General features: G+C 51.9%; 13 protein-coding genes and 1 non-coding gene across 14 annotated transcripts; 8 read left to right on the top strand and 6 right to left on the bottom strand.

The window, feature by feature from the left end:
• Window positions 1-170: 170 nt before the first annotated feature.
• K460DRAFT_336155 (aldolase) lies at window positions 171-1,649 on the top strand (the record flags this gene model as incomplete). Its single annotated transcript, XM_040930968.1, has 3 exons — window positions 171-451; window positions 545-1,205; window positions 1,256-1,649. The coding sequence occupies exons 1-3, from the start codon at window positions 403-405 to the stop codon at window positions 1,647-1,649; spliced, it is 1,104 nt and encodes a 367-aa protein (XP_040789344.1). The 5' UTR covers window positions 171-402.
• Window positions 1,650-1,696: 47 nt separating this feature from the next.
• On the bottom strand, window positions 1,697-2,565 carry K460DRAFT_417799 (uncharacterized protein; the record flags this gene model as incomplete). Its single annotated transcript, XM_040937905.1, has 3 exons — window positions 2,372-2,565; window positions 1,858-2,316; window positions 1,697-1,747 (listed from the first exon to the last, which is right to left on the bottom strand). Exons 1-3 carry the CDS (start codon window positions 2,486-2,488, stop codon window positions 1,697-1,699), a joined length of 627 nt encoding a protein of 208 aa, XP_040789343.1. The 5' UTR covers window positions 2,489-2,565.
• A 518-nt stretch (window positions 2,566-3,083) lies between these two features.
• K460DRAFT_367526 (uncharacterized protein) lies at window positions 3,084-5,658 on the top strand. Its single transcript, XM_040933590.1, has one exon. The coding sequence runs from the start codon at window positions 3,232-3,234 to the stop codon at window positions 5,518-5,520; it is 2,289 nt and encodes a 762-aa protein (XP_040789342.1). The 5' UTR covers window positions 3,084-3,231; the 3' UTR covers window positions 5,521-5,658.
• Window positions 5,571-6,380, bottom strand: K460DRAFT_431862 (uncharacterized protein; the record flags this gene model as incomplete). The annotated part of the gene is made up of 1 exon (XM_040938348.1): window positions 5,571-6,380. The coding sequence occupies one exon, from the start codon at window positions 6,378-6,380 to the stop codon at window positions 5,649-5,651; it is 732 nt and encodes a 243-aa protein (XP_040789341.1). The 3' UTR covers window positions 5,571-5,648.
• A 1,735-nt stretch (window positions 6,381-8,115) lies between these two features.
• K460DRAFT_t38 lies at window positions 8,116-8,205 on the top strand. The gene has a single exon. It is a non-coding gene; the product is annotated as a tRNA-Gln (tRNA).
• A 705-nt stretch (window positions 8,206-8,910) lies between these two features.
• Window positions 8,911-10,395, bottom strand: K460DRAFT_386918 (glycosyltransferase family 4 protein; the record flags this gene model as incomplete). Its single annotated transcript, XM_040935623.1, has 2 exons — window positions 10,215-10,395; window positions 8,911-10,136 (listed from the first exon to the last, which is right to left on the bottom strand). The coding sequence occupies exons 1-2, from the start codon at window positions 10,381-10,383 to the stop codon at window positions 8,911-8,913; spliced, it is 1,395 nt and encodes a 464-aa protein (XP_040789340.1). The 5' UTR covers window positions 10,384-10,395.
• A 339-nt stretch (window positions 10,396-10,734) lies between these two features.
• On the top strand, window positions 10,735-15,500 carry K460DRAFT_406965 (ARM repeat-containing protein; the record flags this gene model as incomplete). Its single annotated transcript, XM_040937017.1, has 3 exons — window positions 10,735-10,948; window positions 11,002-11,122; window positions 11,174-15,500. The coding sequence occupies 3 exons, from the start codon at window positions 10,735-10,737 to the stop codon at window positions 15,498-15,500; spliced, it is 4,662 nt and encodes a 1,553-aa protein (XP_040789339.1).
• Window positions 15,501-15,906: 406 nt separating this feature from the next.
• On the top strand, window positions 15,907-16,545 carry K460DRAFT_284147 (uncharacterized protein; the record flags this gene model as incomplete). Its single annotated transcript, XM_040928712.1, has 1 exon — window positions 15,907-16,545. One exon carries the CDS (start codon window positions 15,907-15,909, stop codon window positions 16,543-16,545), a length of 639 nt encoding a protein of 212 aa, XP_040789338.1.
• Window positions 16,519-18,071, bottom strand: K460DRAFT_367520 (tRNA-splicing endonuclease-like protein subunit sen34; the record flags this gene model as incomplete). The annotated part of the gene is made up of 2 exons (XM_040933589.1): window positions 16,519-17,840; window positions 18,035-18,071. Coding segments are annotated over 2 exons (1,099 nt in total), but the record flags the coding sequence as incomplete, so codon positions are not given.
• Window positions 18,072-18,208: 137 nt separating this feature from the next.
• K460DRAFT_282830 (uncharacterized protein) lies at window positions 18,209-18,635 on the top strand (the record flags this gene model as incomplete). The annotated part of the gene is made up of 2 exons (XM_040928603.1): window positions 18,209-18,313; window positions 18,423-18,635. The coding sequence occupies 2 exons, from the start codon at window positions 18,209-18,211 to the stop codon at window positions 18,633-18,635; spliced, it is 318 nt and encodes a 105-aa protein (XP_040789336.1).
• Window positions 18,636-19,195: 560 nt separating this feature from the next.
• On the bottom strand, window positions 19,196-20,158 carry K460DRAFT_285383 (GTP-binding protein-like protein rho4; the record flags this gene model as incomplete). Its single annotated transcript, XM_040928810.1, has 3 exons — window positions 19,196-19,555; window positions 19,615-19,818; window positions 19,880-20,158. 3 exons carry the CDS (start codon window positions 20,156-20,158, stop codon window positions 19,196-19,198), a joined length of 843 nt encoding a protein of 280 aa, XP_040789335.1.
• A 424-nt stretch (window positions 20,159-20,582) lies between these two features.
• On the top strand, window positions 20,583-22,422 carry K460DRAFT_356402 (uncharacterized protein; the record flags this gene model as incomplete). The annotated part of the gene is made up of 3 exons (XM_040931957.1): window positions 20,583-20,962; window positions 21,022-22,292; window positions 22,346-22,422. 3 exons carry the CDS (start codon window positions 20,583-20,585, stop codon window positions 22,420-22,422), a joined length of 1,728 nt encoding a protein of 575 aa, XP_040789334.1.
• Window positions 22,423-22,465: 43 nt separating this feature from the next.
• On the bottom strand, window positions 22,466-24,940 carry K460DRAFT_129921 (uncharacterized protein). Its single transcript, XM_040926673.1, has 2 exons — window positions 23,387-24,940; window positions 22,466-23,323 (listed from the first exon to the last, which is right to left on the bottom strand). The coding sequence occupies exons 1-2, from the start codon at window positions 24,779-24,781 to the stop codon at window positions 22,616-22,618; spliced, it is 2,103 nt and encodes a 700-aa protein (XP_040789333.1). The 5' UTR covers window positions 24,782-24,940; the 3' UTR covers window positions 22,466-22,615.
• A 215-nt stretch (window positions 24,941-25,155) lies between these two features.
• K460DRAFT_283363 (thiamine pyrophosphokinase-related protein-like protein) lies at window positions 25,156-26,100 on the top strand (the record flags this gene model as incomplete). The annotated part of the gene is made up of 1 exon (XM_040928651.1): window positions 25,156-26,100. The coding sequence occupies one exon, from the start codon at window positions 25,156-25,158 to the stop codon at window positions 26,098-26,100; it is 945 nt and encodes a 314-aa protein (XP_040789332.1).
• Window positions 26,101-26,235: the final 135 nt, after the last annotated feature.

Here is a 26,235-nt window from a genome sequence, read left to right as displayed (position 1 = left end):
TGTGTGTTGCTGCTGTCAGCTGCTGCTGCCCGGAGCCGCGCCTCGAGTCCCCGAAAGGCTCTGCCCTGTGTGTGACGCCGCCCCCCGCCGTCCCTGTGTGCGCGCAAGCCCTACATGACGAGGGGCCCTGTGTGTGTGCGCTGTAGTAGACGGCTCGACATGCCCTGTCTGACCTCTAGGCCCACAATGTCCCATGTGTATACCTTCTGGCGATCCACTTGTCCTGTGTGCATCGTCCTGTGTGCATGTCCTTAGGTCCACTTGCCCACTTGTCCTGTGTGCACGATTCCATTGCAGCTATAAGAGTAGCCGCAAGCAAGAGCAATTGATCCCAAACACAACCAACTCGGCAACCAAGTCACAAGATTCATTGTCCATTCTAAAACTACACAATTCATCAACATGGGAAGCGCATCCACTCAGTCCTGGCTGCAGAAGCTCGAGGAGCAATGTAAGCCAACCCCCACCCTTACTTCCATCCAAACCGACATACACACCGCCAAATGGGCTAGCATGATTCGACACGTTGGCTGACCAGAGACAGTAAATGTCGATGTCGACTGGATGGACCCGGCCTTCTCCAAGAGAATGGCCAGCGAGTTTGGCGTCGTGCCCAACGACATGACGAGCAACCAGCTCTGGGTCAACATCCAAATGTCCCACCCAGACAACAAGGACCTTTTCGAGAACTCGGTCAAGGAGTTGAAGGATCAGGGATGGCTCGCCATCTACACGCGCATCGCCGTCGGCTTGTGCAAGCGCAACATTGACAACATCAAGGGACGCGTCGCCCTCCAGGTGAACCCTCACAAGGCCTACGATAAGCAGGCCGTTCTAGACCATGCTCGAGCCTATGCTCGTGAGTTTGAGAGAGCAGGTATCCCCAAGACCAAATACTTCATCAAGATACCCTCCACCGGCCCGGCACTGAATGCTGCTCCGGCCCTGGAGGCTGAGGGAATCCGCACCCTCGGCACCGCTCTCTTCAGTCTGGCACAGGCCATTGCTTGCAGCCAGGCTGGCATGCTGTACATCAGCCCCTACTTCAACGAGACTCGCGCCCATGACGATCTGAGCCTCTGGCCCGACGTCGAGGACCCTGCCACACAACACACAAACTCGCCACGCGTCTGGCAGATCCTTGAGACATACCGCCGCCTGTACAAGGAGACAGGCAAAGAGCAACCCCTGCTCAAAAACGCCAGGTAACTAATCCAAAACAATGCACCCAAATGCCGAGCGCTAACCATCCCAGTTTCATCACCCCGAAAGAGGCCATGGCAGCGGGGGAGATGGGTTGTCATTCCGCCACCATCTCGCCCACCGTCATCGAGCAATTGGCCAAGCTTCCCTACGATGGCACAAAGCAACCCGGCGCGGGCATCCCAAAGCCACAGCACGTCTACAAGAACGCCGGTCCGACCCCCGACCGCCTCAAGAAGCTGATGACCATCGACCCCATTGCGTCTGCCGACTGGGATGGCAAGCTCGCAAGCACCGACGTCGACTATCTCGCCAACAACGGGGCCGCCCTCGAAGAAGCGATAAAGAAGGACCCACAGACCGTCGCTAGACTCGCTGATGCGTTGAAGTTGTTCCAAGGAGGTATCGATGAGAGCCGAGCCAAGATTGAGGCGGCACTGAAGTAGTGGTAGCAGCAGCAGCAGCAGCAGCATTGGTAGCAGTAGCAGTAGCATTAGTAGCATTTTCGTAGGCATTGTGAATCGAACATGGTTGGAAGACATGTCTGTTTGCCGATTGTTCGTTCATGTCGTGATGTTGCCCCAACAGGTCGTCAAGTCCCGGGTTGTCATTCGAACCCAGAAAACAGTCATGAGGGAGTGCGAAGTCGAATACAGCAGACACGTCGTCTTGAGATAGGGTTGGCGGCGGGAGATAGTCAATGCTGAGCAGAGCCTCTTCGGCGCCTGGCAGCGCATTCGCAGACCACTCCTCTGCGGAAACCCCGTCTATTTCTTCTTGATACTGGTCGTCTCCCGAATCATTCTCCGGCGCATTATCCCCAAACCCATTCGGAAACCGTCCAGTTGTCTCGCCTTCGACCGTCATCAACTCGTGCAGCTGCTGTCCCACGGGCGCTGCTTCCCTAGGCGGAAGCGGAACGGCACTCGCTGAGCGCCATTGATTCACCTCGGCGAGCAGTTCGTCTCTTTCGGTGATGAGTGCCTGCGCACTCCGAGCGGCCGCGATGCAGAGTCGTCGTTGCGACTCGTGCCTTGCGATACTGTGGTCGACAATCATGTGCTTATTCAAGCGACGTGTGCCAGCCAGAGATGGAATATGCCTGGCAAGTTGCTACGGCGGTTAGACTGGACGGCGTGCAACACTGGAGGAGGGGGACCAGACTAACTATCATGCTGTCGTTGAAGGCCTCCCGTCTACACTTTTCAAAGACGCGGTGCGCGGCTCGCTCCTCCGACGTCCAAGTCCGCACGCGCTTCCTCCTGGAGGCTGAAGCGCCTGACATGTCTCCTGGGCTCCTGGGCTCGTGTGCTGACCGACGGCTGGCGGAAGCGAAGTGTACGCGGGGTGTTTGATGTTGAATTGTGGAGGATTTGTTGGAGAAGCGGGGAAAGCGCCGAGCAGCAGGCTAGTTATGTCACGTCACATGCCCGGCCAATCGGTAGTCGTCGGAGAGAAGATGGGCTTGGGAGGCGATCAGGGGCAACAACAGGGCATTCATCATTCGTTTCATCATTCATCTTGGGTGACAGATGCTGAGCAAATTCACGAGCGCGTGCTTGGTTGGTTGTTCTCCCTACGAAACGATGAGATGATGCCTGAATATGCGGCTGCAGAGTGTTTAGACTGTCTACTACTCAACTCAAAGACATTACAACGGGTAGACTACAATACGCACTTAATGGCCCACTGCACGGCACGTTTGGAAGATGATTCATTATATCATCTCGCATCTATTGAAAATCCAATCCGTCTCACAGAGTACTACCTACCAGGTAGCTACACATAGCTAGGAGGCGGCACAGCCCTGACGCGTGCGCCGCCGCTAGTGGGTCTTGCTTGACATTCGCCCCACCTATATACCTACTATACATGATTCACCATCATGCACGCAGCGCGTCGTGGCCGTTGCTCATGTGTCGCTTCGAGCTCTTGAGTCTGTTCATCAGATTCTTTCAACAGCTGGTGGCACGCACGCGCTAAGCCCCCTCGGAGGACAGCTCATTCGCCTTGTCCGCCTCATCAACCATGCTCCACGAAATCCTCCTCTCGCTCTCCGGACACCCTTCGGCCCTCTTCGATGCATCCCCGAGTTCCCCGCACGTGACGTCCACTGCCAGTCGCCTGCTTTCGCCGCCCGAAGCCGAGCTGTTGTCTTCTGTCGGTCACCTTTCCCGCCTGCACAGGAGAACGCGAGACCATGTGGCCAGGATTGCCACTTCACATCCCTCAACCGTCTGTCGGGCTGTTGCTACCTCCATCGCCTCACACCACCTCGACCAGTTCCAGCGCAAGATACTCGACGTCGAGAGCCGAATTCTCAAGCAAGATGCCTCAACTGTCGGTGCGTACAACATCGTGCCCCTGGCTGCTCTTGTCAGCGAGTTCTCGGAATGGGTCAGGGTCATGGGCTGGCTATGGGATATTACCAGCTTTATCCTATCCCCTGATGCCCCGACCCAGGGCGAGCAGATGAATCACAAAGCTGCCTCTGGAGCCGAGCTCATCGACAGACTGCGGACCGAAGCCCAAACAGGCTATCCTGATATCGAAGAGGCAGCGCGTGACTTGGGCAAGGTTGCCGAGACCTCGTGGCTGCGACAGTTATCAATTTGGCTACTGTACGGTCGGCTTCCCTCCTTTGGGGTTTCTGATTTCTTTGTCCAGCTACAAGACCCGGATCCGGATGAGCAGCTCTTCGTCTTGGAGAACAAGTTACTTCCCAAATTTGTGACACGGCACACCGCTTCTTCCATCTTATTTGTAGGAAAGTCGCTCAATCAGATACGCTCCCTACCCTCGGCTGCTAAAACACTGAACGCATCGACAACGATTTCAGAACTCGAACTATTACCCAAGCATGTGAAACAGCTCTCTCAAGTTACGGCCCCAATCTCTGCTGCCAACCTCTCGGAAGCTGTCGCGAGCATCCGGCTCTCACTATCCCAGAACCTCCTACAACACCTACTACCGCGGGAAAAGATTGTCGAGACTCTTGCTGTATTGCACCAATTCTTCCTGATTGGGAGGGGCGAGTTTGCAACAACATTGATAGCAGAGGCAGATGATAAAACATCATCCCACCACCGAAGTCTCTCGTCAAAAAAGTCTAGTCAGCCTTTGAAGGGTGTCTTACTCAAGGAAAATGAGATTAACCAGATACTAGCACGGTCATTTTCTGTTCTGTCGACAGTAGCCGGCGAAGATGATCATACAGACGATGTCCTGGATGTGGCGACACAGGTCCTGCATCTTATTGTGAACGACCCAACAGGCCATCGTCCTGGGACCCCTGGTCGCGCAAAGGATGCTGACTCTGCATTACCACAGCTTCCAAGTGTATCGTTTGATGAATTGCTGTTATCAGTGCCAACACTACTCACCATGAACATCCAGTCACCTCTCGATCTCTTTATAACAAGAGCTGATATCGAGGTTTATTCATCAATCAATGCTTGTCTCCTCGCAGTTCGTCGGGCCCATCTGCATCTCGCCCAGTTGTGGCGACATAGCTCCATTCGACGAGAGCATCCATGCCCTCCAGGCTACCAGTACAGCAACTCGGTGCACGGGAAGATGATCCTTAGCCGGCGGCGGCAGAGAACTGCCCGACGGACGCGCGAGATGCGGAAGGTGTGGGCTACATGTGCGGCTACCATCTTCTTCCTGGCTGAGAGTGAAGCCTACTTCCATGGTGGCGTCGTACAGCAATTATTCTCCCACTTCATTTCGTGGGTGACCATGCCACAAGACCTAGTACCTATTGGAACCCAGTCTGCACCTGCAACCCAACCGCCTACGCCCGGATTTCGCAGAACTACAGTTGAAAGCCACATACAGCGACAACACGACCCAGAAGCCCTTGCTCTTGCCCATCGTCGCTTCCTCTCATCTGTTGCCTACTCGCTTCTTCTTACCGATGTGGCTTTCACAAAAACCCTGCGAACTCTTTGTAATCACGTGGACGAACTCGTTGCATATATCACGCGCCTTACAAGCATTCAGCAGAATCTGGATCTAGAAGAAGATGACGGAGTGGAAGATTATGCGCAGAACTATACAAAGGAGGAGGCGGAAGTAAGTCTAGAGCTGGACCGTGCCAGGAGGCGGCTGGATAGCGACCTCAAGGCGCTGGTCGAGCGCTTACGGGAAATCGATAGCGAGAGGATTAATAACGCTGCGCCCATTGTAGCGAATGGGGTTGCAATGGAGCAAGGTACCTATGAGCCGCTTAGAGTAGGAGGTGTCGATCGATTACTTATGAAGCTGGACTGGGGTGGCGAAGATGAAGAAGAGGAACGCGAAGACTTGGTGTAAACTCTAATAAAGATAATGTGCGTGCCCTTGGGACTATAGGATAGAAACGAGTCTGTGCTGCGATGTGCTAGCTGTTATTGCTACTATGTATCGCAATGCTTAGGTCTATTAGAAATTTGACTTTACTGCTACAGCCCAACATGTCCACTCGCAGCCCTAACATCACATCTCAGTTCGTTTAAACCCAAGGTTTCTTTTGCGACCACTGGCATAAAACCATCAGGCATGCAATGGATATGAGGAGAAACGTATCGGCAATGGCACATGTTGCCCTGGTATGAGTATTTCCACGGAAACCCATCCTCTGGAATCGGAAGCTCAAACAGCCGTTGGACTCCACACACTGGGGGTCGCAGTTGGGTCGGATCCCAAGGTTCTTTCTCGACTGGCACAGCGCGGGCGAAAGTATAGCATACTTTTACCACTGGCTCATATCTACAAGTGCAGTGCTGGTAAGATATATTGCAGTTGCACCTGAAATAGCGACCTGGTCCTTCCTGCAAATGCATATCGAGAGTTTGCGCAACCGGGTGACTTTGAGCATTCGTAAGAAGGGGATCGAAGGTATCGTACTTCGCCCTATCCGGACTTGTTCGATGGGATTGGTTGGACGAACACTCCAGCCCCGATGAGGAAAGAGCTGTACTGGACTGGACAATCGAGGCACCTAGCGAAGCTTCGCTCATCGGATTGTTTGTAAGAGGGGCAGCAATACTCTGCTTAAATGCTGGGGTAGACGTTGTGTATTGGGCTGATGAGGCCGGGGCGTCGTGCTCGTTGTTGCCGCTGTTCATCATTGTCATATCGGAGGACGTGCTCATAAAAGTGGCGAAGTCGACAAGGAGGTCAAGGGCGTTCATTTTGCATAGTCGCGTAGTAATGAGGCCTTAAAGATGAATTGCAGTTAGGTATTCATTCAGAATAAAGTTCGAGGGCCTGACAATATGTTAATGGAGCGTAGTGGTATACACAGGGATTGAGGTCATACGAGCAACTCTCGACCTAACGAGTGAAAGAAATCGTTATGTTGCACCCCGTTACTAGCACTTTCCAGTCTAGTCTATCACACTCTCACAACGCCATGTAACAAGGTTGGTGTATCGATCTACGATATTTACTTATTTCCCCCCCCCTACACTACAGGCTTCCTATCACTTGTTAGGGTTATCGTATTCTTTTCTCCATATTCACCGTCGCCCATCAACATGAACCCACCCCAACCTCGACGAGCCTACCGCGACGATCGATCACATTTCTAAAATACGCGCTACATCGTCGTGTCCGTACCTATATTGTGAAGGGCATCGCACATAGATTGATGACAGCAGAGGACGAGCAGCCTGTGGGACGTAAGACGAAAGTAACTATCGGAACATAGCCATAATTGTGACCACATTCAAGCGACACGGGAGGATGAGTGTGGGAATTCCCCATTATGGGTTCATCCTTCAGTGACACGGTTAGAACGGAGCCCAACGCATTAATATAATAGATGAATTTGTGCTGGGAGTGATTGAGCAAAATGTTCTGGGACTACAACTCTAAGCCTCCTGTTCTGCTCTCAATGGCATACTTTCTCTACTCGCTAATCCTTGTGGTAACCAACGCCTCAATAATCCCATTTACACCCTTTTTTGAAAGCTACTTTGAATTCAGTGTAGCGCTTCCATGTTGCCTAGGTTGATAGCAAAAAGCGGATGAGGAAGCCAGCTTATCTGCGTACTGTAGGAGGAGCGAATGGGCATGGTGACAGCTGCCCATAAGCAGAGAATCATGGGAAAGCCCAATTAGTGGAAGCCCGTGAATATATCCCAGGGGTAGATCAAGCCGTCCTGATCGATATCCCAAAGATCGCAGTGGCGGCGGAGAGTACTGCGCTTTATGTTTAGTTCAGGCGGATAGTGATGTGGCTCAAGGAATACAATGGCGTTTCTTACGCAAAGAGTCCTTTGGGGACTTTGGGAAGGTCGTGCTCCGTCTTTCGTCTTATTGGGTCACAGCTTTTAACATTGCCCTCTGTTGACGCGCCTCGACCGGCCTCAACTCACTTTCCTCGTCTAGCAAAGTTTTATCGGAAGCTGATCTGGAAGAATGCCGCGATCTCTCATCGCAATCCCCTGGTTCATCCATTTCCACTGGTATCTAGCTTACGGTTGTTACCAAAGTCTAACCTATGTCTTGACGTTCGGAACGGGTTCCCCGTCGTATCCGAGCAGTGCTTGTAATTGTTTCAACGACTTGAGTTTTGGTACTTGCTGTTCTGGCTAGGGGGATGTTGGAGCGTACCCAATTTTAGCTCTGCTAAACCCAAGGTAGAGTGAGTGATGTTAGCTTCGAGTATAACGTTTCTCCCGGTGATTAGCGGGAGTAGATGTCAATTCAGACATGCTGAAGCGTGTTTTCTGATAAAGCAGAGAAGGGGTTGCCACTCAAGCGCTACGGGCACCGGTGACTTAAGGGCGTTGGAAAGCCCCACCAAGACCCTGAATAAAGCGGGGCAGCAGTCACGAATCTTGCGGACCACATTATAATCCAGATATAATGGGTACAATTCCAATTTTGCCAACAATCGGTCTAATACTGTCGTTGGCAAATGGTTTAATAGTGTAGTGGTTATCACTCCGGATTTTGAACTTCATTGTCGAAAGTATTCCGGCAACCCCAGTTCGAATCTGGGTTAGACCTCGATATTTTTTTGCATTTTCTTTTCAACTATACGCACTACGGCCAAAGTAGTATGCAAATGAGCAGCTCGCAACACGCTGTCATAATTTTTTTCGAAGTAAAGAAGTTTGATACAGTAAACTGTTATAGCCACATGGATTTTGTTGTATATGATATTGTCTAGATATTATTGAATCTGAGCGGGTTCAGTCTTCCTCCACGGTAATGCGCATCGTTGGTGGACTTCTAAGAAACCCGGGATAGGGTTTAGTCCCGCTATCACCTATCGATGATGCTTCGTGAATGGAGGCTTCGTATATGCTACCGGGCGCTACGTCGTATTTCGCCTTACACCAGTGTAGCATGTTGCATCTAGCAATGCAACTGCCACAAATGGCCTTGATGAAAGGACACACATTTTCTTACATTTCTAATTCTTTTATAATGCTTGTTGGATAGGGCATAGTATACTTTCTTTCTTTGGCGTGTAGATGCACGGTTAGCGTACTGACAAGTCACAATACCTACACCGCACAAGCAGGATTAGAACCTGCGAGTTGCAGCTTCTTTGCAGCTCAAGTACAGTAGGTTGATTATCCACGGGCTACCTCACGAGCGACTGTGAATTCGGAGCGCACTTGCAGGACGACATCGAGTGCTACAAATAGTCCATCCCAGGACCAAGCAAAGTAAATTAAACATCTAAGCTACTTCATCCTATATTGCTTAGAAGTCTTCCTTATTTGCCCACATTAATGCCAGCCAGAAGCTACCCGCTGCTACAGCCCCCAGCAACCCTACAGCCCCCAGTACCGCAGGAAAAGGCAGCAATGGTGGGCGTGTCTCCCTGCGCATCATTGCTTGGATTTCGGAATCTAGTCTCTCGGCCATTCTCTCTTTTGAGAATTCCAAGACCACCCTTTCCATGCCCCACTTGCCCATTTCCTTTAGTCGCTGTTCGCCATCGCCATCCTCCAAAGCAATACGCATGACTTCAGTCCAATCCTGCACTTTCCCAACGTCCCTCAGCCAGCCAGTCTGCCCGCTGATGACCGTCTCAGTGGGCCCACCTTCATTTGCTGCCAATACCGGTGTACCTGCCAGCATTGCCTCGAGTGGCACAATACCAAAATGCTCATTTCGTGGCGTGTAAACCAGGAGGCGGGAGGTCGACAAGAGGGTGGCTTTGACAGCGTTTGTAATGGAGTGGAGGAATAGAACGGAGATATCATCGGGTATGCGTTGGGCACTAATAACGTCTTGGGCAGTTGCATGCTTTAGCTTGAGCGTATCTACTAGCTGACATAGCTCAGTATACGTTATAAGATTCTCTGTCACTCTGGGATCGTATCCGCCTGCTATGACAAGCCGCACATTCTCACGTTCCTTGAAAGACAACCCTGCGTAGGCTTTGACAGCCAGCGCAATGTCCTTCTTCTTCTCGAAGCGGTTGATGCTGAGGAGGACTTTCTTGTTCTTCCACAGTGGCGTGATTTCCTCGACTGAGTCCTTCACGTTGGTGTCTACGCATGGGTAAACCACGCCGGGCTGACGGTGCTTTAGGGCCGGAAATGCCTCGCCGAAGACGCGCTTAGTAAAATTGCTATTCACCACGATGGTGTCGCTGCAGCCCGTGCTCCAGCTCTCGAGCCAGTCAAATGGACTTCGGTAGAGCGTCTTTAGCAGCCCGCCCTTCTTGGCGAGCAACTTGTCGGGAAAGTGGCAGTAGAAGGTGATGCGCGGGCGGGGCTGCAGCAGTCGAAGGAGCGGTATGCCGGCGCTGAGCTGGTCGAAGAAGAACGAAGTTGGTGCTAGCTGCTGGAGCTCGTCGGATAAGAGGGCAATCTGCAAAATCAGGTGCACCTGCCGCAGTATGGCACAGAGAATGGCGAAGCGGCCGAGGATCGTAGAAGGGACAATGGAGTTTCCGCGTACGCGCACGTCGAGGGTTCCTTTGCGTCAGGGTCAGGTCTCAGCTGCCTTGTCCATGCATAAGCGGTGGGTGGTCGTCAGGTGCAACGGGAGCTTACCATCGCGGGCCTCATCAAAGCAGTGTCGCGAGTCGCAATGTGACGTGAAGATGGTGACTCTGTGCCCGCGGCTCTGTAGCCCGACAGCAGCATCGATGACCAGACGCTCAGCTCCACCGATGCCCAGGTCGGGATGGAAGAAGACAGTGTGCTGTTTCTCGCCGGCCATGGTTTCCAAGGTTGTGTCCACAGACAGCTCTGATGTGTCGCAGATGCGCAGGTGAGGTGGGCCATAGTCGACCTTGCCGGTTTGGTCCTAGCGGCAAAACACCTTGCAGGTGCCTAGGTGCAGGTGCCCGAAGATGACCTCCAGTTTGAACACGACGGACGGCGCCTGATCAACATCTCCCAACTATCGCCAGCCATCGAGCAACCAGCAATACACATCTTTGGTTTCCAAGCCTTCTATGAGCAATGCAAAGAGAATAAAAGGAACCGCCTGATAGCAGCTCTCAAACATGTGGGCAAGGCGTCAACCTTGTTCAACGCCCTAGTTCACGTACTCGAATTGCCAACCACCATGGGTCAGGGCTTTTCCCTCACTACGCTTTCAGCTGGCTCGGCCAATATCGATGTGCCGGAGCTGGCTGATCTGCAATATGAGAAGTCACTGGGAGCCGCGCGTTTCATGAAAGCCGTTAGGGCACGGCACAAAGACGGCCTCGTTGTAGCACGCGTCGTCATGAAGCCGTACGCTCAGTTCGACTTTCAGGCTTATGTGAAGCGTTTGCTCCGTATGTGCTCTACGACATGAGCCATTCCTATGGATACATTGCTGACTTGTCAGATGAACGCAAAGTGCTCGCTGATGTTCCAAATGCTGTGGCATACCATCGCGTTATTGAGACTGCGGCTTGTGGCTACTTGGTCCGCCAATACGTACACAGCTCGTTGTATGATCGGCTGAGGTGAGGTCAATTTGATCCATCTGCCGGCACCGGACTAACTTCCTGATGCAGCACTCGTCCATTCCTAGAGGAAATCGAGAAGAAGTGGCTCTCTTTCCAGCTACTTTGTGCCGTGCGGGATTGCCATGCTAGGCACATCTTTCATGGTGATATCAAAACCGAAAATGTCCTGGTCACCTCATGGAACTGGCTGTACCTTGCCGACTTTTCATCGTCATACAAGCCAGCACATCTTCCGGAAGACAACCCTGCCGACTTTTCCTTCTATTTTGATCTGTCTGGTCGTCGGACCTGCTACCTTGCCCCCGAAAGATTCTTGGCTGCTGGACAGCAACCAGAAGGCGAAGGAGTTGTGAACTGGGCCATGGACATTTTTAGTGTTGGCTGCGTCATTGCTGAACTCTTTCTCGAAGCCCCAATATTCTCATTGAGCCAGCTGTTCAAGTACCGTCAAGGCGAATACAACCCAGAGCATTCTCACCTAAACAAGATCCAGGACGCAAATATACGGGAGTTGATTATGCACATGATCCAAGTCGACCCGAATTCGAGAATGTCTGCCGACGACTACCTCACACACTGGAAAGACAAGGTGTTCCCAAGCTATTTTTATGGGTTCCTACAGCAGTATATGTACTCAATCACCGACCCATCATCCGGTCGGAAGCCTGTTACCACCGGCGCTGAGCATCTTGGAGAGCCAGACGAACGAATAGAGCAGATTTACAATGATTACGACAAGATCTCCCACTTGCTGTCCAGTAACGGAGGGAAAGAGCTGTCGAGACCGCATCATTCACCCCCCAATCCTAACGCGCGGCTGTTTCCGCTTTTCGTCAACATTCCGAACTATCAACACCAAGCCTCACCTACTCAAAGCCTAGCTATCGACGATGGAAACTTGATCTTCCTAACCATTGTCGTCTCCTGTCTGAGGGGTACAGCAAGAGCCACGGCACGTGTTCGAGGACTGGAACTTCTCATGGCTTTTTCAGAACGCCTGACCGACGAAGCAAAACTGGACCGCGTGGTCCCTTACGTGTCTCAGTTACTGACCGACAAATCTGAACAAGTAAAAATCGCTGCTTTGCGCACATTGACACAGATCTTGGCGATGGTGCAGGTTGTCTCCCCAATCAATGCATACATCTTCCCTGAATATGTTCTGCCACGGCTGGAAGCCTATCTCCCAGATTCTTCAACCACAATCAGCCCTCTTGTCCGAATGCAGTATGCCTTTTGCATCGGTACTCTGGCGACAACTGCAGCAAGGTATCTCGACATGATTCAGGCGCTGCGAGCTGAGGGGTCTTTACCGGCAGCGGATCCAGAGACTGAAGACGACCTGTCTTCGTCCGCGCATCGAAACCAATTTGACTCAGATCGTCGTATCTTACTTGAATCATTTGAGAAGCATACAAAGGCCCTTCTCACAGACTCGGATGCTTCTGTCCGTCGGGCTATGCTTCGTTCTGTTTCCGATCTGTGCGTGTTCTTCGGCAGTCCGAGAGCGAATGATGTTGTTCTTAGTCACTTGAACACGTATTTAAATGATCTAGATTGGATGCTTAAATGCGCCTTCTTCGAAGCCATCGTCGGAGTAGCCGTGTTTGTTGGTGGCGCCAGCTTAGAGGGGTATATCTTACCACTCATGGTTCAAGCGTTAACCGATCCAGAGGAGTTCGTCGTGGAGAAGGTCATGCGAGCTCTCTCTTCAATGGCAGAGCTTGGGCTCTTTCAGCGCTCGAAGACCTGGGAGCTGGTCGATATTGTAGCGCGGCTTACGATGCACCCTAATCTCTGGATCCGGGAAGCAGCTGCACAGTTCATATCTGCAGCCTCTAGGTACCTATCCTTGGCTGATACGCATAGTATTTTGGTCAATTTGATTCGGCCTTATCTCAAGGTCGTACCATCCGATTTTTCGGAGCTGCGAATCCTCGAATCCTTGAAGAGTCCATTGACAAGGTTACTCGTGGAGATGGCCTCGAACTGGGCATTGCAGGCACAGAAAGGACTGTTCTGGGCTCCTGCCAAACAGCAGCAGACTTTCACATTTGGATCCTCAGACGATAGCTTACCAGCCATATCTGGCCGACAACTGGACCATAAAGTACTGCAAAGATTACCGAAGAACGAAGAAGATGATCTGTGGTTAAAGAAGCTTAGGAACGCAGGTATGACACTAGAAGATGACTTTAAGCTTGTGTCACTACGGGAATTTATCTGGAGAGTGAGTCACCGACGGCGCTCGGATAGTCTGGCATTACCGCCTGCAAAGTTCAATAGCATTGTAGCGTTGAAAGACCTTGGTGTCAAGGCACTTACCGTTCTATTTGACGAGGATGTACGCAAGACTGTGGAACAAGCACCGAAACCCGATTCTCGGCAAGATGGCTCTATGCAACCTAGGACAATTAGGGACGCGCTACTAGATGCGTCAACAACCGAAGCTGATGCACTGGCTGATCGAATGCCAACCGCTGAAACTCAAACCGGACGTTTGATACGTGAGGAGATGAGCACACGCCGCATATCGATTCCATCTCATCCGAACTTATCATCCTCTCCCGGCGATACGCGCTCCGCTCGAGATTCACCGCCATCTATATCTGAGACACAAAGGAAGTCTCTGCAAGCTGCGAGAAGCTCACCTACCGATGACCCCATGCATGCTCTTCTTCATCGTAGTAGTGTTTTAGGTCTACTCAGTAAAGGAGAGAATAAAGCACTAGCTGAGATTGGAACAACATCTGCTAATGCCTTTGGAAAGGTTGATGGAGCTCATGTGCGAGATTCGTCTCGATCCCGTCAGCCCATCTCACCACTTGGCATCGATCGACCTCAGGGAATTCCGCCGCGGATCCGGTTTCGAAATGCTCACAACTACACGGGCAATGATCCTGCAGTCTTGAAACTTCTTGATTCGATGCTTTTGGAGCGCTTCCCATCTAGCGAAATTGAATTTGGCCCTCGCATTCAGCCCCCCATTCGGCGGCAGCCAATCAGATACAAAGACTCCCACCAAACGCCGGCAGGTATTCCCTGGCGACCTGAAGGTACTTTGGTTGCGAGTTTTGGCGAACATGCAGCTGCAGTGAATCGGATACTGGTGTCTCCGGATCAGGGCTTCTTCATCAGCGGCTCGGATGATGGCAGTGTAAAGGTCTGGGACACCTCACGACTCGAGCGTAACATCACCCGACGGTCTCGACAAACCTACAGGCTCGGAGAAGACGTCAAAGTGACAAGCCTTGTGTTTGTGGAGCAAACTTACTCCTTCGTCGCAACTGGCAGTGACGGGAGTGTCCACGTAGTACGCGTAGATTACTACCATGGCCAGGACGGTAGCGCCAAGTTCGGACGACCTCGATTGCTCCGAGAGTATCAGCTACCTAAAGGTGATTACGCGGTCTGGTCTGAACACTACAATGAAGATAATGAGTCAGTTCTTTTGTTGGCTACCAATACCTCCAAGGTGATCGCACTGGATTTAAGGATTATGGAAGTCCTTTTTACGTTGCAAAATCCGCTAGATCATGGAACGCCAACTTGTTTCTGCGTAGATAGGAAAGCACATTGGCTGCTGTTGGGAACATCACACGGTGTCCTTGACCTCTGGGATCTTCGGTTTAAGCTACGTCTGAAGGCCTGGGTATACCATGGCGCTTCACCTATACACCGACTTTACCAGGTATTCCTACCCAAGGCGAAAAGGACTCGATTGTACATTACCGGGGGTAGTGGCCAGGGTGAGGTGACTGTGTGGGACTTTGAAAAGCAAATTTGCAAAGAAGTGTATCGCACAGGCGCCTGTAAAGACGTAGGGACAAAGAGTACTACGCTCATTGATCTCGATGAAGAGAAGCCGGGTGGCATGCTGGGCCGCTTTGCGACGAGTCTGGAACCTACGGCAAACTCTACGGCAGATCGCGGCATTCGCGCGCTTGCAGTGCACACACAGGCGATTGACGACAAGGGCGAATCGAAACATACGTTCCTTCTCACAGCTGGTCCAGACTGGAAGATCCGATACTGGGACACAAACCGCGCGGAATCATCTATGGTAGTCAGCGGGTTGGAAGCGGACGAAGCAAAGCCGCAGTACACTAGCTCTCAGCCGAGCCCAGACACCGTGGTCACAACAGAACGGCTTTCTCAACCCCAGATCCAGGGCTCAAACGGGCGGGACAGTAAAAGCTCTACTTCAAGCAGGAAGACACCACAAAAATCTCCCCGGTCGGGGCTGATCTCTTTACAACAACAGAATCTGCTCAAAAGCCACATGGACAATATACTAGATGTGGCGCTTATTGAGCAGCCTTACGGGATGGTGATTTCGGCAGACCGGTCAGGCGTCATCAATTTGTTCATGTAGGTGTAGCAGATGTAGAAAGAAGAGAGATTAGCGTATACCTCTGTGGTGCTTCGATCGCTACTTGCGAATTCCAAGCCCATCTATCACGCCGAGGCTTGTAAGTTGGTAGCTGATAGCCCTCAAATCTCACTATCAAAACTGCTGGTAGGTCTGCGAAACCCCTCAATGATTACGGACTACATGCAGTCATGTTATTCTATTATTGGTCCAACTGATAGTTCTGAATTTGCGATTGGACCCTTGGAGCCGACCGGTGAAAGCGAGCAAGGCTCTAGGACTCTCTTGCATATGCAGCCTTGCGTGTCTTGCAGCCGTTCGAGAGCATATATCTTGACACTTCAGCCGCTCTGCGTTGGGTAGTCAGTCAGGCGTAGCCTTGTTCCATTCCCATATTCTCCAGTACCTTATGCCATATTGCATTACCTGCGGTGCCTACTTCCAGGGTCGAGGAAGTCGATGTGTACTTCACAATGGCCATCGGCTCCAGGCCAGATGGCAAGATAGTTACAATTATTCAAGTGATTCGACGGACCCAAGCAGTATCCGATACCGTACAGACCAGCGCCGTCGCCCGCGCAACCTTCGCTTTACCAACGCCCACGAGACGGTCGACCAACTCAACAACCCCAACACTCTCGTCCACTATAACCACGGTACTCTCACCGTCCCGGACACCGCCCTTGCCCAGCCTCTAGTGCATACTTTCGCAACCCTCTCCCATGCCCACGCCATTTCGTCCTTGACCTACTCCATCTTACCGTCCGGCGGCCAATCCCTTACCGCAGAGGCCAATTTCGAGCGTGAACAATGTCGCGTTTGCAGGACTTGGTTTCCAGATCACCAGAAGCTGGAGTATCATCAGCGGGAGCTTCCAGTGGGGTGCGATGTACACGGGATCTGTATGAGGATGGAAGATGTGCACTGGCATGGGACAAGTGAGAGGCATGAACGGTGCTTTGTTAGGGGATGCGGAAGTGTGTATCGGATGGAGGGGGGATGGAAGGGGGGTGTTATCGAGGGACATGTCAAGGGATGGCATTGCTGAGCGTGTCTAGTATGTGACTTGAAATACAAGGGCTATACGGGAAAGAAGGTATCGCTAAAAAAAGAATGAGCGTACTAGTCAAAGCTTGCCTCATCGCTAAGAGCCCAATTACTTGGTAGTGATGCATATAACATGTCACATAGTTTGGAGAAGAGACTGAGGCGAGCATATTCTAGGTTCATTCGAACTTTATTCGGGTATCCGAGACATGCACTAGTATCATACAGGCGTGTTCATAGCGCCGCCCACTCAATCGAAAACGCCCTGACGGATTTTTGAGAGTCGGACTTGTCAATGCCCACTCCCTTGCCATGCTTACCCGCCTCAGAATCTTCACCACCAATCATATAAGCCTTCTTTGTGCCTGTACCCAGACGACCTCCTCCAACAACGTCCAGTAGGTCAAATTCTTGATCCCAGGCCATGCCTGTTGCCGCAAAGTGACTATGATAGCGGAGTGGGTCGCCAGGATAGACGTTATAGTGGCATCCGAAGCGTAGACCAGGCATGTGGAAGTAGCCGCGCGAGTGTAGGTACCGAAAGAGAGGGTAGCTGTTTGGCACGGCTGGAAGAGGAGAGGAGTCGCGCGATGGTGTTGGGAGAGCAACTTGAGAGGTCGTGGGGGTTATGAAGTGTTTTTGTACGGGGGTACTTTTGTGTATGCTGCGTGTAGCGACCGAAGAAGAGTCGAAGAGCGTGGTCTCAGCGGCCGACTGTTGGATATCGGGATACTTCGGTGCAAAAGAAACCTCGAAGCTGGACCCCTTCATAATGAATCCGAGATCTGACGCCTCGACGCTGGAATGATCTGGTTGAGCCGCTTCATCCGTTGTCGGTCTCTCAGGAACACTGAGTTCCTGCTGCCTCTCTACCATATTGACCCTCAATCCCTTCTCCTTCAGAGCCCTATCCTTTCTCTTCTCTGCCTTGTCCGAGTGCTCCCTCGCAACCTCGTCTCCCCTCCGGTCCATCTCCTCCAGATACTTCAATCTATCTTGCCTCGTCATTTCCCCAAATCCCTTGCGATGCACTTTTACATCGTCGACGACATAGGCTGCGCCGCTCTCTACGAGAACCCTTGCCTCCTCTGGCATGAGCTCAAGCGGAACACCAAGGAAGACATTTTGCTGCGATAGGTTTGGGATGGTGCCGATCAGCACACCGCAGATATTGTGGACGCGCCGGCAGTGCGCGATGACCTGCACATCGAAGAGGAGGTAACGACCGGCGATGCAGGATATGGGGAAAGCTTCTGTGACTGTGTCTGGAGCCAGGGCTGGCGCCATATCTAGTTTCTATGGCAAGGAGCTGTTAGCCTTGGATCGGAAAGAGAAGTGCGGAAAGACTGAAAGGCCAAGGTATTAATCATAGTGTGAATACAAAAAGTTTGAATCATCAAGAGCCCCTCTTGGGGGAGTCAGTGGATTGACAGATTAATTTGTTAATCATATAAAGGTTCAGAATCATGTAAACGAATGAAGTGGCTTACCTTCACTTGTGTGGTTTCATGATGGTGGTCAATCATGAGAGGAGGATAAAAATCAAAGCTTCAGCGCGTTGATTTTTGTAGTGGCGCTTAGTCATACGCGATCACCACTGTCAAAGCTCCCCGAACGCGAACTAATACAAGACAGTGACGAGACTCGAGACAGCAAAGGCCACAATGGCGACGACGAATCGCGCTTCGACTGCGAATGGCACACCTGCCGCCCCGGAGAAGTCGTACTACGAACAGCAGCGCGAAATGCTGGTGACGGAGATCGCCCAAGTATGTCTTCCGCAAACAGCCCCACCTCACTACCTCTCTACCTACACAACATCTCGCGAAACTCCAATTGCCTACCCTGCAATGCAGCAGTACTGACGGCTGATTTTAGAGTCTTGAGCTTGTCCTCCAAAACATCAACAAGCTAAATCGCTCCCTAGAGGAAGTCACACAAGTCGGCAATGAATTTGCGCCCGTAGAGTCCCTTTGGAGTCACTTTGAGAATGTTATGGCAAAAGATCCGAACGAACAGCAAGGGAACGCACAAGGCGATGCAACAGAGCACGAGGGTGAGGAGACGGAAGCTACTGAGCATCACAAGTGAGCAGGGAATATGGAAATGACAGCGAGATGCATGGTACGGCGTTACGGTGCATAATTCAATGATACCCAAGACTTGGTCGATTGTAAAAGGAATGCAAACCTAGGCTGTATACACGATCGCACTATCAGGAAGAGCACGATATGCCAAAATTTACAGATCAGCAATATGCTTTCATGTACTTCATAGGCGCAGGTGACTCTGGCCTACACCACTATGCGTAAACACTAGATACCGAATACAGATATGAAAAGGAAAATGCTTTGCTATTGTAGGCTCTGAAAAATATGCCTCTCTGTATCAACCGTCGCTTAAAACAAAGCCAGAAACGCCGCCAACCGTGTACGTGTAGATTGCCCCCTATAATAAGTGGTAGTGAGCAACAAGCAACAAAGCTGAGACACTGTCTACGCTGAGCCGCCGTGATGAGAGGTGAGCCGTGCTTGGTCATTAAAGCATCTTGATCGTGTCGTCCAGCGTCGTAATCTCGATATAGCCGCTTTCATCATTGTGCAGAATGGCAATGACACTCGAAATCCTTGGAAACAAAGGGAGACAATTGCTCAGAGCACCTTGCAACCGCTTCGCTTCTTCTTCTTGCCGCCTGTAGGGAAGGTAGGACCTGTGCCTCTTGATGACGATGATGATGGGTTGGTCGCATGCGGTGTCTTGTACTCATCACCTACAGCCATTGTAACAGCCATGTCGAAGATGTCCTCGACGCCGTCCTGCTCTTTACTACTGCACTCCATGTACATGGCACCCATTTTCTTGGCCACGGCGCGGCCTTGTTCGGGCGTCACTGGCGTCAGGCCCTGTGTCTTGAGGAGTTCGATGCAGTTCTTCTTGTTGCGGAGATCGGATTTCAGGCCAAGGAGCATGAGGGGGGTTGTGGGGCAAAAATGGAGGACCTCTGGGTACCACTTGGAGCGGCTAGTTAGTACATGCCAGTGCCGAGTCAGTCCGAGAGGAAGTCGCTTACCTTGTCCATGACGTTTTCTAGCGAGTTGGGGCAATCAATGGCGAAGCAGACAAAGATGATGTCCGTCTCGGGGTAGGAGAGGGGTCGTAATCGGTCATACTCCTCCTGTCCAGCCGTGTCCCAGAGCGCAAGCTCGACCATCTTGCCCGTTGGGGGATGTGGCGTGTGGGTGATGTAGTTCTCAAAGACGGTGGGTACGTATTTCTGGGCTCTGTTAGTACTTGGCAAGGCGATGATGCATGGAGTTGGGCAGGAGAGACGCCACCTCTGGGAAGTTTCCGGAACTGTAGCTAATCAACAGACATGTCTTGCCACATCCGCCGTCACCCACGACGACCAGCTTCTTGGAGTAGGTTGGCGGCTCGGTAATGGTCGTGTCGCGCGTGGCCGTCGTGTCATAGGAGCTCACGGTGCCATTGCTGTTGCGCTCGCTGGGGGTGCGGACGGGCTTGCGGACGGGCGTGATGGACGATGTGGGTGCCTTGGTGCTCTGCTTGCGGCGTAGGTAGTCGTAGTTTTGGGAGGGTGCCGTTGGGGAGGCCATTGTTGACGTTACTTTTGTTGAATTTCCTCACAGTCTCTTTCGCGCTGTCGCTTCGTGTTTCTGCTCACTTGACGAGGACTTGGATGGACGAAGAATGACAGAGCGGGTATCAATAGGGACGGCAAGATGGATGGGAAGGTTGCAGATGGGTACGGCGGCGGCTTATGTGCGAGGTGTTGATTGTTACCAGGGCTGGGGGCTGTCGCGAAGGGCAACCACGCCGGCGGCGGCTCGCTTCTTGCTCTCTAGCGTCCCCGTACCCCAGGCCCATCCATGACGGCTTATTACACATTGCATGTATCAGACAAGACGAGACAACAAGCCATTCGACACTACAAGCCTGCACCGCGACGGCGCTGGACATGCACGCCAGTCTCGCCTGGAGAGCTCCCCTCTGCCACCACTGGCATCATGTCTGCGCAACATGATGCGCCGCCGCCGACGGAGCCGAGGCTGGATGCGGGCAACCAGCATCATGACCACTGTATGTGCTGCCCTCGTCAAGAATAGACAACGAGAAAGGAGAAACAAGAAACGAGAGAAGCTCGTCAGAAAGACATGGCCCGCTAATGGAATGCGCTCGACAGACGCCCAGAGACTCCCCAAATGGCGCAATGCACTGCGCAATCGTCTGATCCCCATCATACGGTGCGAGACACCATGGCTTGCCCTCATGCAGGACAAGATGCGCTCGCCAGCACTCGACTCGTACTTTGCCTACACGGCCAACCTAGGCACCCATACCTTCTTCATGGTCTTTCTCCCGATCCAGTTCTGGTGCGGATATACCAGTCTTGGTCGAGCGTACGTCAAAAGACTCGTCACGCACTCGAGCGAGTGCTTCGTCTGACATGCATGTCTAGGACCGTCTTCATGCTTGCCGCAGGAGTCTACTGGACTGGCTTCCTCAAGGACCTGCTCTGCTTGCCCAGACCTCTGTCGCCGCCGCTTGCCCGCATCTCCATGTCTGGCTCCGCTGCGCTCGAGTACGGCTTCCCCTCGTCGCATTCTGCCAATGCCGTCTCGGTCGCCTTCTACGCCATCTACATGCTACGGCAATCGCCCCATGAATACCACCCACACGTCAGCATGGCCCTGCAGGCCTTGTTCTACTTCTACGCCCTTTCCATCATCGTGGGCCGCCTGTACTGCGGCATGCACGGTTTCCTCGACGTCATCATCGGAAGCACAATGGGTGCCCTCATTACAACCTTTCAGCTGGTCTATGGTGACTGGATCGATTCGTGGGTCTTCAGTGGAAGCTACCAAGACATACTGTTGGCCACCTTGGCCATCTGTCTCATGGTCCGCATCCACCCCGAGCCTGCTGATGACTGTCCTTGTTTCGATGATAGCGTTTCTTTCTCCGGCGTAGTCATTGGAATCAACTTTGGGGCATGGCACTTCTCCCAGACGGGTTACGCGCTTCAGCATGCCTATCCCTCCTCGGTTCCTTTTAGCCTGCACGAGATGGGCATCATCAAAGCAACCATGCGCATTCTGCTCGGCGTCATTGTCATCTTCGTCTGGAGAGCCACCATGAAACCTGCCCTTTTCAAGATATTGCCGCCTCTCTTTCGGCTCCTGGAGCACGCGCGCCTGAATCTGCCCCGCGCCTTCTTCCTGAATGCGTCCAAGTACACTTCTATCCAACCCTTTGCCGACGATGACAACGTCATTCCACCTGCTTCCGAACTGCCGCATATGCTCAAGAACCTTGCACACCCGCGCACACGATCTGTGTCAGTAGGTCCTCAGTCTGCCGCCGATGCCTACGAAACACTCGCCTACCGCAACAGACGAAGAAGGGAAAGCTTCAACTCACTAGATGGTGTGGTGCCCGAAGAAGCAACCATCGAGAATGCTGAACCGCTCCTAGGCGCCAGTCTTCTACCCACACCCATAGCATCCCGGGTACATTCCTACGAACAAATGATGGGCACGGGAAGAGTGTATACGGTAGAAAAGAACACACCGCCACCAGAGAGTGACACGGACGTCGCAGGCGAGGTCCTCCCGTTCATACAATCATCTACGGAAGAGGAGAACGAGAAAAGAGAGATCTTCATGAAACTTACGAAGCCACGTGTCCGCTATGATGTTGAAGTCGTTACGAAGTTGATTGTGTATACTGGTAGGCGTATAACCCGCATATAGACTCCAACCACACCACTAACATTCAGACAGGCATTGCATGGATAGCCGTAGACGGCAACCCTATCCTATTTGAACTGGTTGGTCTGGGCATGGGTGTCCGGCCATAACTGTCCCCATACCTATGCGCATCTTCTTGTTTCTACTTTGCTATACATATTCCCACATAGCTGCCTAATAAGATACCCTGAGTTATCTGATCCTTGTCTACTCTTTCGTTACTCGCGTATACATACTTGGTATTGAAAGGACTGCTTAGTTTCAAGTCTAGCTGTGTAAGGCTATCAACAACTACCTTTATCACTACGATGCTCCGGGAACATAGACGTCAAAAACGCAGTGCACAACACCCGGCGCATACATCTTCACTCTCTCCACATGCTCTAATTTGACACACTTTCCTCCGTCCTTCTCCAGTCTCTTCCCTCCCCTTTCCTCTAAAAGCCCCTGGAATGTATCCTCCAACTCTCTGCTTCGGGATTCGATATCTTGCACGCCGACATTTTCGTGCGCGTGAATCCAGCCGCCGCACTCAATGTCGAGTACTCTCATGGCAGTGCGCCAGGAACGCGTAGATGAAGGGAGAAGACCGAGGTTGACGTGTCGGATAGGTAGGACAAGCGGCGGCTCGGGAGTTGTCAGATGTTGAATTAAACCACCGGCGAATTCGTTGCTCATTTGGAAGATCCAGAAATCCTCGTCATCTCCCCTTTTCTCTAGCTCTCGTCTCCAAGTCTCCCAATCCACCTGCGAGACCGGCATCTCATTCTTACCCCAAATCCTACACGTCCACCTGTTCATCTCTGCGCCTCGTCTCAGCCCCTCCACTGACCATGGGTTTAATTCCCAACATAATATTTTCTCAATCCCATTCTTCCTGCCAGCTCCACCCTTTTTGTAAGAGAACGCAAAATACCCTATCCCAGCATACAAATCGACGGCAGCAGACGGGACATCGAAGTCCATAGTTACAGAGGGTAGAGTGAGAAGTCGTGTCTTCTCACTGACGTTCTAGAAGAATAGGTACGAGATCAGTGTATGTCTTACATGCAAATCGATCATGGCCTTGCTTACCCCTCGGCTGAACATTGTGTATAATGGCGCCCACGTCTGGTGGATGCCGTTTTGAATTGTTGTTACCCACAAGGCGTTCTTGAAGTCGGCTTCATTAGGAGATGAGAGGGTCTGTGGTGTCGGTAAGGGGCCGAAGTCACCATATATTGGGGCGAGATTGACCGGACTGCGGAGGAAGTTTTCTTGAGCTTGTGATTCTATCTGGTCCTGGGCGGCGGCAGTTTTGGTGCTTGTTTGCAGTGGTATGGGTGAGTTGACAGCGATGTGTGTTGCGCCCACTGCTTCGGCAATGCGCTGCCATACCGGTCGTAAAGAATCAGAATTTGCCGCATGAGCGGACATGAAGTTGTTCCACGCGTCAGAAGCAAACGCGTTGTGCGGAAGTAGCAACATGGGTCTGTATACTGAGTACGAATCCGGAAAGGAAGAGACAAGTCCCTCAACCGTAAGACCTCGCGACATTAGGATTGACTGTGGGAGAGCCTCTAGAGCTTCCTTCAATGCTCTTTGAAGCGGATTCTTGTGCAACGTAGGATCCAGTGAGTCGATTGGTATGACCTGATGTGATATTGATATGTCATTAAAGAGATAACCTAAGGCCAATTTCTTGAGTACTTTTGACTTGAGTTCGTCCTCTTGACGGTTCTGTGAGGTATCGTCCTTTATGTGTCCATCCAAGGCGTATGGGATTGTGGTGGGAATACGCATGCAATGCTCTTCAGCTGCTTCGATACTTTGATCTTCCTGTCGTAGTACCGCTGGATCCACGTATTGGCCGCTGACTGGGTCAAACTTTAGGACTGGTACGTCGATACTTTGATCTTCCTGTTGTAGTACCACTGGATCTACATATTGGCCGCTGATCGGGTCGAACTTCAAGGCTGGGAATTGCACGGGAGCACTAGGATCTTTAACAGCTTCAATACTTTGATCTTTTCGTTGTAGTACCGCTGGATCCGCATACTGACCGCTGACCGGATCGAACTTCAGGGTCGGGAATTGGGGTGTAGCACTGGGATCTTCAACAGCAATGATTCTTTGATCTTCCTGTCGTAGTACTGCTGGATCTACATATTGGCCGCTGCCTGGGTCGAATTTCAGGACCGGGAATTGGGAAGTAGCCGCTGCGTCTTCAGGCAAAGTGCCAGGTGTGGAGGTCGCAATGCTGTCCTGCAGAAGGTCAGAGTGGATGTCATCTCGTGCGTCTAATTGTTGCTTTCCGGGAGCTCCGGGTATAGCAGCGATACTGTCTCTCTTCGTTCCTGGGGCGATTCTGCGTGTTCGGTCCAATTGGCCAAATTTCTCCAAGGCTGACTTGACAGTCTTGACGTGTGCTTTAGGTACCTCGAGAACAACCCTCCTCTGGGCTGATTCTTCCCTTGGTTGATCGCTCATATTGTTCTGCTCCGGGTTGACACACAACAGTGTTGTAGTTCAGGGCGAGATGGGATGAGAGCCGAAGAGCCGTGGTTCGAGCATTGTGGGTCGCAGTGGCTATGCTAGGCAGCTACAACGACGGGTGATAAAGGACGCACTTGACGCCCCTGAGCCTTCATAAAAATTACCGTAAAACCAACCTGGGTCACCAGAAGCGTAATAAGCAAGTGTCGGAAGTCTCCTACTGCAGCATTCTCGAAGCTCAAGAGCCGTCCTACGTTGTATTACCCCGCCCCCACCAAGCCTCCGACAAGCTCCATAGGTCGCGTATGACGCAGCCTCAGAGCTAGCCCGAGCGCTGCCGCCCTGCAATTCTTCACTCTACACCCACCATGTCCCATTCCAATCTCGATCTAGTCAATCAGTGCGATGGCTTCCCCTATCCCGAGTCCAACACGGAACGCTATCTCGCCAGCATAACGACTTACTACCAACTACGCGTCTCGGGCCATGATTATGCCTTGGGCTACATGCTCCCCTCAGTTGCTGAAGTCTTCCGCGGCATTCCAAACTGGGAACTAAACGATGACGAACGTACCTTGACACTCACCGGCGGGAAGAATGCAGAGGAGCGGTCGAAAGCGGTCGAGACGACGCTGTTGGCCATGAAGGAGACTGGGCATTTCAAGGTCCTGAGCAAGTGGAGAGGAGAATTGTACGCTGTGTATGGGAAAGGGAAAGAACTCTTGTTCAATGTCGAACGGAGTGCGAGTCCGCTATTGGGCGTCGTCACATACGGTGTGCATCTAACAGCTTATACAAACAAAGACGGACAGCTGAAGATCTGGACACCACGGCGCGCACGGACAAAGCAGACATATGGTGGCCTGCTCGACAATGCCGTGGCAGGTGGCATCGCATCTGGAGAATCCCCCCTTGAGAGTTTAGTAAGAGAATGTGGAGAGGAAGCGTCGCTGCCTGAAGAGCTGGTCAGATCAAAGGCCGTTGCTTGCGGGACATTGTCGTATTGGTACATAAGGGACGAGAGAGCAGGCGGCGAGACAAATCTCATGCAACCGGAGTGCCAGTACATCTACGACCTCGAACTTCCAGAGGGCACGACACCGAAGCCCGGTGATGACGAGGTAGAAGAGTTCTATCTGTGGTCAGTGGAAGAGGTGCAAGAGGCAATGAAGAACGGCGAGTTCAAGCCAAATTGCGCTTTGGTAGTGCTCGATTTCCTCGTCCGACACGGCATCTTGACAAGTGAGAACGAGACGGACTACATTGAGATTGTGAGTAGATTGCATAGAAGGCTCGAATTTCCTACGCTCTAGTAGGAGGAGCAAAAGAAAAAGTAGATCTGAGGACTCCTTTTGGGGGTATCCGGACGCCGTATGCCAAATAGACCAGACCAAATGGTACCAATACCACTACCTATGCCACCATAACGCCGTCCATGCCTGTTCTCT

The sequence above is a fragment of the Cucurbitaria berberidis genome (genome assembly GCF_010015615.1).
Source record: "Cucurbitaria berberidis CBS 394.84 unplaced genomic scaffold K460scaffold_3, whole genome shotgun sequence".
Taxonomy (NCBI): Eukaryota; Fungi; Ascomycota; class Dothideomycetes; order Pleosporales; family Cucurbitariaceae; genus Cucurbitaria; species Cucurbitaria berberidis.
Note: the sequence above shows the minus strand (reverse complement) of the source record. Positions and strands in the feature narration are given on the sequence as shown.